We start from the raw sequence: 11,544 nt of genomic DNA, 5'->3' as shown, positions 1-11,544 counted from the left end.
AAGTTTTCATTAAGTCTTATTGAACAGTACAGATGGCAAGATGGTATGTATGAAAGTCTCTTGGGTGCAATATGCAAGTCCCAGCTGGAGTGTTTCCAACAGGATGTAAACCATGGTCCTCAAGCCTGCACTTTAAAAAACATATTACTTAGCACGCTGCCAACAAATGTCAACACAAAAATACACTGCTGTAATGACTTCAACTCATGCAATTTTCTATAGCAAAAGGTTAAAATTAATGTAATCATGACACAAAAGGTATTAGAAAACATTTATTCAAGTAAAATAAAAACAATTTTAAAACAATTATGGTCCTTAAAACTGATAATATATTCAAAACAACTTTAAAATTGTACAAATTTACATAATAGTTTTGAGATCCAGAAGTCTAGACAGAAAATTGTCTACGATGTGCTACTTTGAATTTTTCAGCAATTCTGAAGTTTCTTCAATCCTAAAAATATTTTAAAAATTGGTTACAAGAAAGACTAAAACAAACATTTACTACTAATGAATGAAGCTAAAGTAACAAAGCAGCATTCCTGACTTTTTGTTTGTTTGTTTGTACACTGGTCAGGCTATTAGATTTGCTGTTATTTGAGAGAGACATTTAAAAAATATACATAGAGAAGGAACAAAAAACTCACAAAAATAAAGTTAATGGAGGAGATAATTGACACTTTGTATATCACAAATTAGCCTTAAAGAGGCTGTCACCATCAGAAAGCTTAGGTTTTTGCAAAGTTGCAGACAAGATTAATGACTTCAGCTTCCTGAAGTAACTCATTTGTATGATACCGAAATCTTGTTGAATAGAAGTTTCACTGTGATGATGCATTTCATTTTACTTCAAAAAGTGTAATGAAAGTTATTTCTACCTGTAAATTTTCATTACAGATCTCAGAACCAGCAGTAGATACTGCTTATTATTTTGGGTATCTTTATGTGATGCCTGGTCTGAAACCGGTCTAGACCTTTTCATTTAATATTTCACTTCCATGTTTGAACACAAGTTTTATGTAGTTCCAGTAAACTCTTATCAGAAGACAGATAATACTCCTATTAGTTGTCAACCAAATTCTAAACACTCTTTAATCCCTAGTTAATACTATTAAGAATGCCTTATATTGTTTATTACAAACCAAAACAGTGACTCAGCCCACAAACACAGAACTGTAAGTGGATTTATTATCCAGTGGAGTCATAAGGAAATGCCACACCTGATGTAGAGACCTTTGAGGTTTGGAACACATATGCACATTCTATATATGTCTTAGTCCAGGACAATTCCCTACTGGGAAATGAATTCCTGCTGCCCTTTTCTATTACTTACATTTTACTTATCCTTTCCATTCTTTGTCTTGTTGTCTCCTGCAATTTAAAAGCAACATATTTAGGCAATTCTTCAAAGCCAACAATCTTCAGAAATGGACTTTTAACCTGGAAAATTCATGCAAAAAAATACTTTAAGCACTGTTTACATATCAAAAGGATTTTTATGAGACAGACCTAGATGAAGTTTTGCATAGTTTTGCTGTTTTTTGCTAGTAGTATATACAACTAAAACTAATGCTTACTTGTTCTCTTGACCTTAGAAAGGAAATCAACTAAGCATTTGCCAGTTTTACTTACCTTTGAAATCTCTGTCAAACCATGATAATTAATGGTTGCGGCTTTAGGAGATGGGTCTGTGGATAATAGTGAACTGTATCCGGACGACTGATGAAGACTCTCTGGCATCTCCTCCTTCCTCTCAATATCTGTGGAGAAATATTCATTTTTAGGTCACCTTTGCCTTTTTGCTCTCTTGCAGCAGGGTCAGCTATCGAACAGTTTGATTTACAGTATGTAATAACAGAAGAGAATGCATTGTTTAGAAAGAAAAAGGCTACTGGTAAAGGTCCAAGATGGGTTTCTCATATTCTTTTAAAATAACATGAACAGAGTATGCTCAGTACGATGTAGACAAAAAAAAAAAAATTCCAACAAAGATTATCCAGGAATGTTGCATTTGTCATGATTACAGTCAATTGAAACACTTAGGCAAGTACAATTACTGGGAAAAACATTCAATAATAATTTCAGACAGCTCACATTTGTTTTCTTACTATAAACCACTTCTCTTATACAGCTGTGGGATCTTTTAAACTTAAAAAAAAGTTTAAGCAATATAGTAATTATCTTTGTAAACATATTTTACTATAACACGAAAAGCTTTTCCAAACATGTTTTTAATTCTGTAAGTGATTTACAGTATAAAAAGCTGACATACAAACAAAAATGTTTCCAATAATCTAGGGTTAGTATTCATTCAGCAGAATCAGGGTTTAAACATTTGTATAGAAGTAAGTGCCAGTTTCAATAGGAGCAGAGCTAGGCCAACGTATCAAACATATTAGAAAATCCCTACCCTTTGTATCGGGAAAAGCTTGATGCTATCCTAGCATTTAAAAAAAAAAGTTACTATTTTAAAAATCTGTGGTCCTGAGGAAAGCAAAAATTCCCATTTAAAAAAAGGTGGAGTTTGGTTTTTGGCTTTGTTTTTTTTTTTTTAATTAAAGCTACAGTCTATGGATCCAGGTTACAAGTCCTGAGTCCGCATTCAGAAAATAACATTGTAAACTGCACTATTTAGTAGTGGATCTCAAAACCTCCAGATGGCAGCTGATCTATATCATGTGATAAAGTAAATCAATTCAAATGCATATATCCCACTAACACAAATTTATCTACGGTATTTTGACAAAACAATTGTGGGTGTTAGAGCAAGCTTGATATGTAGGACAATCTAGAAAAATATTACAGAGGTAAATGGTGTATCAGATTTAGTTTGCCACTTCACTTATCAGGCATCACAGTCAGAGAGAATCTTATCTTTACTCTGCTGTCTACAAAAATTATGTTAATTAAGTCTATAACTCATTCAGAATAAGATTAAGATTTTATACTACAGACAGTACCATAAACATGCTGGGTAATATATATTCCTGCACAGAACACTTTAAGGGGAAGTTAAGGTTGTAGGCACATCTCAGTGCTTTAAGTGTATATTACCAGAGAAGACCAAATTGAAGAATTAGGAAACTAAGGATGGATCAGACTTGGGGGAGTGGCAAGTCAAACCACAGTTTGGGGAAGAAGGAAGAGGCAATATGGATGAAGTCTAAGGAAGAGAGTGAGTGACAAATTTGATTCAGTTTCCCTGGCCTCAGTGATGAGGCTGTCTAGTGAGGGTTATTTACCTGAAAAGATAGTGTGATTTTCTCCTGGGTCCCTTTGTACTTAGGCAATAGTTAGCTTCAAAAGCTTGCTGTGTACATCTTCAGAAATTTACTTGGCCACTACCCACTACTTTTTCTAGTATTTTACAGTTTGTTAAAGAAAAAAAGGATATATCAACTTAAAAAAAAAAATCACATTTGTGCCCCAGGCCTTTTTTTGAGCTTACTATAAACAAAAATAAGGAAATATGTTTCTCTAATAATTAATTATCTTTGTGAGGATAGACACAGCAACACAGGAGAGGGGAGAAAAACACAACACATTCTATCAAATAGGAAATGTACATAAAAGCCCCAAAACTAACAGGGTGGTTTCAGGGGCTGGCTCGTACCTGAAACAGCTGAACTTGAAATGTAGTTAGTTAGTTTTAAAGTTGACAGTGTCTATTTAAACAACTTAAAATCCTAACTGTGACAATTTTATGCAAGGTTAGCAAAAGCTGCTTAAAAGAAAACCTTTTAAGTAAAGAGCATTGCAAACACTCACCAGGAGAAATTGGAGTCATATTCCTACTAGAGGTATGGTCTTCACTCATATTGTTAAATTCTGTAGATAAGTCACTCTGAAACAATAATTATTTTTGCCATTTACAAAAAAAATTCTATAACTTAGCCACAAGTCTTATTTAAATGCCATCTGAGTACTGAGAATTATAATCAAATGGGTGAATATATGTATATCTATGTACAGTACTGACCACATTTTTCTAGCATTATGGAAGTAGCTTTATTTGACTACTCCTATGAGTAAAGAATGAAAAATGTGACCCTTTATATTAGTATACCCATTTATATCATTTAAAAAAAAAAAAGGTCAATTCATTAAAGCATTTTGTCTTTTGAAATACCAACTTTGCTGTAAAAACTGAGCCCAAAAGTTTCATAGTGGAATGCCTAACAATCCAGGTGTGATTGGTTGATCAGGCGGAGTGGTGTTTATTAAAACACACTGTGCACCAACAGCTCTGAATGACTGACTACTGGTGGCTGCAAGTGCTCTGCTCCTCTGACTCAGGCTGCTGATTTGAGGTCTATTGCTGGATTTTGTTGTCTAATTTTAGATAATCAAGTTTGAAAATTTTGGCAAAAATACCCACTTGGCTCATGATACAAATGGTGAAAACAACAAACTGTTTTATACATTGTCAATATTAATGCTATATCTGCTTTCTCTGTTATAATGTGACCATTTTCTTCTTCAGAATTAATTTGTAAAGAAAATTAAAAGTTAGTTTTAGGGTTTTGCCTTGACAATAGAGAATTACTGTTTTTTCTTTCAGAAACATGAACTTATGTTTGTTTAATTTAGGCCCGGATCCTGCAAGCTAATCTATGCAGATGGATGCCCCCACCCTTCTGAAACCCCTCTGGGACTAGAACTAATTTCATTTCGATAATGCACCATATGAATGTATGGAGTAGGGTGTGTGCACATGTAAAATGTACAGTCTCAGAGCCACATTCTAATACAAAAATGTACATTAAACAACATTATTTTGGTTACATGTCAATAACTCAAAAGTTAGCAAGTGTCAGATTTACTGCTGTTAATGCAACCTTAATTCTGCCTGCTAGCATCCATCTTGCATGCTAAATCATGTAGGGGTCCTGTAGAAAAATAGCATATGATCATGTAATTGAAGTCTGTATCATAAAGTGAACGTACAAGGGGCAGAATTAAGGTTGCAGTGCCAACTTTTAACATAGATTTTTGTATGTAATTTCCTAGTTTGATTTAAAGTATTAAAAAACCCCAAAAAACAAAAATAAACCATGCCCTCCACCATTGTGAGTGATCAGCAAGGTTTGAACTCTGAACATTTAGCACTATAACACAAATCTACCACTTGAGCTACTGGGCTAACTACATTAAGTAGCAGCAGAAGGCTATTACAGTGTGTATGTGTGTGTGCGCGAGGGGGGGCGGTGTCCCAAGTGCTGCATGGGCATAGCCCCCAGCTCTCTTTCCTACCCCCTCCCCAGGAATTTGGGGGCAGGCAAACAGTAATTACTGCCCTCAGAGTTGGGAGAAGTTTGGACTGGCTTCCTCTCCCCAATCCCTTCCATTGCAGTTGCCTTGAGAGCTCCAGGTATTCTCAGTGCAATGTGTGTCGCTGCTGCTTTGACGGTGGTGTGGGCCTAGTCTCAGAACGTTCATATTATTTTGAGATTTCAGAGCTTATCATAAGAAGGTTGCAAGAACCAGCTCCTTCTGTACTGAAAAATAAGCAACCATGGTGCACACAAACTATATCAAACTTGTTTTTGTATACTCTTGCTCTTACAACAAAAGTCTAGACTAAAAAGAAACACAATCTGGTTAGATGTTTTCAAAAAATGGTACTACTGTTAAAATATTTAAGTGGCAGATAAATATGAGGCTAGTCTAATCCACAGCACCATGCAAAATAATGTTTATCTATGTTTATCTATTGTTTTAATTGGATTTAGTGGTATTGAAAAGTTCCAGATTAGAAGGCATTTATCAAGTCACAGAACAGGTAGAGCTGGGCTAGTTGAGACCAGGGGCAAGCTTCTCCACACTGTCTCCACCACAATGTGCCTCAACAAGTGACCTGTGAAAGGGAGGGCAATTCTCTTTATGCTCATCCAATCCTTGGATTCCTGAGAGCACTAGCAAGGGTAACAAACTGTTAACAGTGGTTGTGTGATTTGGACATGCACTGAGAAATAAGACCAAATTCATCCACAATGACTGATTAATAGACATAAGATGGTATCACATTTCTGTCAATACTGACCTGAGACAAATTCAAACATGATCTAGAATTGAAAAGCTCCATATTCAACCTTTGAGCCACTGAATTTTCTTTAAAATGTTACTAAGTGAGCATCCTGAAATACCATAGAGAGAGATGGCAGCTTTCCTCATTTAACCCTCCAAAAAACCTCTTTTAGATAAACGATGCATTTTCAATAAATGTAGAATGAGAACCATATTATATGTTTATAACGACATCTCCAACTTTCTACAACCAAACAAATGATGTGACTGACTTAACATTCTAACACGTCTGCAAGAAACTGCAGCATCAGTCAAGTATTTTTTGCAAAATTTTTCAACTTTTGGACAGCTTTTCACAATAACTGAAGTATTCTGAGGATTGTAATTTACAGCATTACAGGAAGATCCTGAACACATACTCACAAATATACTGTGCTGTGAACACTAGCATTATATTATATTTATTAGATAGATAGACAGACACCCCTCAAAAGCTTTTAAAGTTAAAAAAAATACACTACCCTAAGGAAAAATGCTGATTTGCTGTGGCATGTTAAACATACCCAGCATAGTGATGTCACTAAATCTCATGTGCATTTAGAAAGTTTACCTAATGTCATCAACAAGGAGTGAAATGCCAACCACTAAATCAGAAATCAATAAGATGATGATCAATGATAAACTTGCCTAATGAATGAAGTGTTTCCCACAGTACTGAGCAAACCATCTGCTGAATTTTCGTTCTTAATTTTGCATCTAGTTTCTAGATGGCTTGCCTGAAGATATGAAATAGTGCATTTTTCTACAATCAGAAATGAAGATGTATAGTGTGAAACCCAGATAATGCTAAACAGAATGAAAGTCTAACCTTTTCAAGAAGCTCTTGTAAAAAGATTCTCTGTTTTCAAAATATAATATTCCTAGACTTGGGAAATTAAACAGTATTCAGCTTCATAAGTGGTACTTTGGCTGTCTCACATAAATTATTACAGTTACAGGAAGAAAATCCAACAAGGTAGGATGAGACAGTCAGAGTAAGAGAAAAATCACATGCCATTAAACAGGCTGAATTTTTTCATTACAATAGCAACCACTCAAACAGTAATTACATTCCTTCAGTAAATGTATTAGTACCACATACTAACACAGTGGCTATCATTGATAAACTGCAGAGCTATTTCTGTAGTTCCCTCAGGGTCTGCAGGCTCCTTCTGGGAAACTCCATTACAATGCACAGTGCTGCTCCACAAGTCCTGAAGAAATAGCTGTGCGCTTTTCAGAAATAAGCCACTAACTTTTTTTTGGATGAGAGAGAAACAGGGGGCCCTGAAAGGGGGAGAGAGCACAACTGGGAGAGAGGAGGAATAGCGGGCTCATGAGGAAATTGAGATTTCTGTCTTGTTTAAAATTTTGTCATGTGATCATGGCCATACATTACCTTACAAATGGTAGCTATTCTAATTGCTAAATATTAGTACAGATCAGGGTAGAGAAAATGTTTTTTATTTAAAAAACAAACATTTTAAAATTGAAATTAAATACATTTTTCTTTTTAAAAATAAACCTATTGACAATGAAATTTGAAATTACAAAAACCTACATCAGGCTTAACCTTACTAAAAATCTATTAAAATCATTTAAATTAAATGAAAAGTTTAAGCAGCACATGTTTGCTTCTGAAGCTATGAAGAAAGTCAAGCCTCTGAAGTGGTACAAGTCACCTGGAACCATATAATTTGTTGAAATGCTAACCTAGCTTTTGACACCAGTAACTTCTTCTGTAAGTACAGAAGGAACACTTTTTCCATTTCAATTTAATCATTACGTCATTAGAAGTAAGTTGAAGAAGAGGAAACCCTTTGCTTTTCTCTTCCAATGTACAAATAAAAACAAGGTGTGAGGATGAGATCTACTAGCTCTAAAATCTTGAAGGACATGGTGACCGGAATCTACAGATATGTCTATACAGCAATTAAACACCTATGCTTGGGCCGGGTCAGCTGGCTCAAGCTCAGGGGGCTCAGACTACGGGACTGTAAAACTGCTGCATAGACATTGGGGCTCAGGCTGGGGGCCGAGTGGTAGGATCCTTACCCCAGCACCCAACCTCCAGCCTGAGCCAGGACATCTATGCAGCAATTCTATAGGCCTGTAACCCAAGTCCAGCAAGCCCAAGTAATGTAACTCCTCATTTAATGTAGTTATGTTCCTGAAAAATGCGACTTTAGCGAAACGATGTTAAGCGAATCCAATTTCCCGATAAGAATTAATGTAAATGAGGGGGTTAGGTTCCAGGGAAATTTTTTTCACCAGATAAAAGACTATTTTTAGTCTATGTATGTATGTATGTATGCATGCACACACACACTATAAATTTTAAACAAACAATTTAATACTGGTGCACAGTGATGATGATTGTGAAGCTTGGTTGAGGTGGAGGAGTCAGAGGGTGGGATATTTCCAGGGAATGCCTTACTGCTAAATGACGAACTAGCAATTGACTGAGCCCTCAAGGGTTAACTCTCACACTCTACTGTACAAGGCAGCAGGAAAGGAGGGAGGGAAGACAGAGACACACACCCTGAGAGAGAGAGATGTGCATTTCCCCTTTAAGTATGAAGAGTGGGGTCAGAAGTACACTGCCTTGTTAATTAGATCAGCAAGCTGAGACCAGACCACAGCTGCAGATGTTGCTGCCTGGAAGCTCCCTCTGTCGTGTCTCTCCCCGCTCTATGGAAGATGGGGTAAGCGGGGTGCAGGTGCAGGGGGGAGGGGGACACCCTGACATTAGCCCCCGCTTTTTCTGCCCCCCCACCCCCCCCCAGCAAGCAGGAGTCTAGCAGCTCCAAGGCAGAGGGCAGAAGCAGCACATGGCACTGGGGGGAGGGACAGCTGCAATTGCTAGACTGCTGGGCAGCTGCTGCACAGGGCACTTAGGGGAGCAGGGAGCTGATAGGGATAGCTGATGGGGGGCTGTCGGTCCACCCTGGTTCCAAGCCCCAACCAGCTAGCTCCACTGGGCTGCTCTTCCTGCAAGCAGTGGACAAAGCAGGCGGCTGCCAAACGATGTTAGAAGGGAGCATTGCACAACTTTAAACGAGCACGTTCCCATATTGATCAGCAATGTAACAATGAAACAACATTAACCGAGATGACTTTAAGGCCTGGTCTACACTGGGGGGGGGGGGGGGAAATCGATCTAAGATACGCAACTTCAGCTATGAGAATAGCGTAGCTGAAGTCGACGTATCTTAGATCGACTTACTTCGCCTCCTCGCGGCGCGGGATCGACGGCCGCCGCTCCCCCAGTCAACTCCGCTTCTGACTCTCGCCCTGGTGGAGTTCCGGAGTCGATGGAGAGCGTGTTCGTGGATCGATGTATCGTGTCTAGACAAGACGCGACACATCAATCCTGCTAGATCGATCACTACCTGCTGATCTGGCGGGTAGCGTAGACATATTATAAGTGAGGAGTTACTGTAAACTGACCCAGCCCTGTAGCCATGGTGTGGGTCTTTTATTACAGTATAGATGTACTCTACAAGTCTATGAAACAATCACTTCAATTCACTAACTATAGATAATACGTCCTTTGTTTCACAATTCGCTTTTAAATGCAAAACAGGTTTTGATTAAAAAAAATTCTTAAGTATTTAACTAGCAAACAAATTTTACATGCTGTTTAGCGCATTTTGACTGCATTCCAATTTTCATTTAAATGAATCTTGATACAAATCACAAGTAAAAAAATTAATCTAGTAGAAAAGAATTGCCTCATTCACTATTTTCTAACAAAGTAGTAAAAATTAAGAATTTGAATAAATGTATGCCACGCTTTATAATTGTTTAAATGTGAATAGATATAGTGTATCTCCCTGTTTAGCAAAAGTAGTACTAGATATCATGTAAAGGCTACACAGTAGAACCTCAGAGTTACGAACCCCTCAAGAAATGTTCACAACTCTGAACCAAACATTATGGTTCTTTCAAAAGTTTACAACTGAATATTGACTTAATACAGCTTTGAAACCTTACTATGCAGAAGAAAAATGCTGCTTTTAACCATCTTAATTTAAATGAAACAAGCACAGAAACAGTTTCCTTACCTTCTCAATTTTTTTTTAAACTTTCCCTTTATTTTTGTTGTTTATGTCTAGCACAGTACTGTATCTGACTTTTTGGGGGGGAGGGGGAATGGGGGGGAGAATGTGTCTGCTGCTGCCTGATTGTGTACTTCTGGTTCCAAATGAGGGGTTGACTGGTCAGTTTGTAACTCTGATGTTCGTAACTCTAAAGTTCTACATATTTAGTTGCAAAACAACATATTTTGATGGTTATATCAACCAATGAGAATCATCCTTTCTTTAGGCAAATAATATACAAATGCTAAATAAGATTAAAATCCCCGGTTTAAATCAATCCACCCTGCTACACATTCCACCTCCCCAATAAAATAGAAGCTTTATGGTAAAATATACCTTTTTTGACTGCAATAACAGTTCTGTTTCAAGAAGCAAGACCCGGCTCAGGAGATTATTCCAGTCCTTCTCATCTATAATCACCTTTCCTTTCAGTCTCTCTTCTAAAACATGTAGTTTATCTTCCATCCAATTTAGCTTATGAAGTTTTTCTTGGCAATCAGCAAGCTGGCTCTTTAGCAGCTCGATTTCACTATTATCTTCTGTGGCCTGGAAATAAGAACAATAAGAGATTTTATTTTCTTTAATTTTAGGCATAAATACAATTGTACAGACATGATAAACTCAACTGAAGAAGCATAGAACATTTTCTCTTCCCCACTAGGACATTTAAACCATTGTGATGAGTCACATTTATAAATGCTTTTTCCTTCAGAAATTGCTGTGAACTGCTTTATGCAAAAAGTATGCACATTAGAGACACCTGCCAGAAACCAGCCAGCTGACTCTGAAGTTGTGGGGTAACTGGGGATGCTTTATATTGAAATAATAATCAAGAGAAGACCAACCACCACATAACTATTCCCACAGGTTTGTTGTGCCTCTTCTCCCTTTATCCTGTTTTTTGACCATCTGGTATGGTCTTTTAAGAGAGGAAAAAAACAAAACTCATGGGGCAGAGACCCTTCTTTTTTGTGCTTGTACAGTACATTGCACATTGGGGACACTATTGAAAATAAATAAGATGTAGTAAGTCTCAACTGCTACTCATGTTAGAACCCCTTTTTTTCTTAAGTTGTTCAATTGTACTACCAATGTTCTTTACACATTTATTATATACTTATAGATCAAGTTTAATTTTGAAAAAAATAAAAAAGATGTTTGGAAGCCACTTAGGCTATCATACCAAACTCTACATTTTAAAATTCAAATTCTTACTTGTTCACACACAACTTCCAAAACATCATCAGCTACACAGGATTCTTCTTCACTATCTTCATCTACTGGAATGGCTGTATTATAGCCATGCACATTAACTTCACTATCTGGATGACGTTCCACTTGAGGTTTCTTTGTATGTAAAAACAATAATCCACAT

General features: G+C 37.0%; 1 protein-coding gene across 4 annotated transcripts in view; it reads right to left on the bottom strand.

The window, feature by feature from the left end:
• Positions 1–265: 265 nt before the first annotated feature.
• CEP44 (centrosomal protein 44) overlaps positions 266–11,544 on the bottom strand; it is a 46,731-nt gene continuing 35,452 nt past the window's right edge. For all 4 annotated transcript variants that reach the window (XM_045018174.1, XM_045018177.1, XM_045018175.1 and 1 more), the window contains exons 6-11: positions 11,385–11,516; positions 10,506–10,715; positions 3,769–3,844; positions 1,633–1,760; positions 1,334–1,371; positions 266–454 (exon numbers count right to left, since the gene is read on the bottom strand). In XM_045018174.1, coding sequence (XP_044874109.1) covers positions 415–454; positions 1,334–1,371; positions 1,633–1,760; positions 3,769–3,844; positions 10,506–10,715; positions 11,385–11,516 — 624 coding nt within the window. In that variant the 3' untranslated portion in view covers positions 266–414. The remainder of the gene's footprint in view (positions 455–1,333; positions 1,372–1,632; positions 1,761–3,768; positions 3,845–10,505; positions 10,716–11,384; positions 11,517–11,544) is intronic.

The sequence above is a fragment of the Mauremys mutica genome, chromosome 5, assembly GCF_020497125.1.
Source record: "Mauremys mutica isolate MM-2020 ecotype Southern chromosome 5, ASM2049712v1, whole genome shotgun sequence".
In the NCBI taxonomy this organism is placed as follows: domain Eukaryota; kingdom Metazoa; phylum Chordata; order Testudines; family Geoemydidae; genus Mauremys; species Mauremys mutica.
Note: the sequence above shows the minus strand (reverse complement) of the source record. Positions and strands in the feature narration are given on the sequence as shown.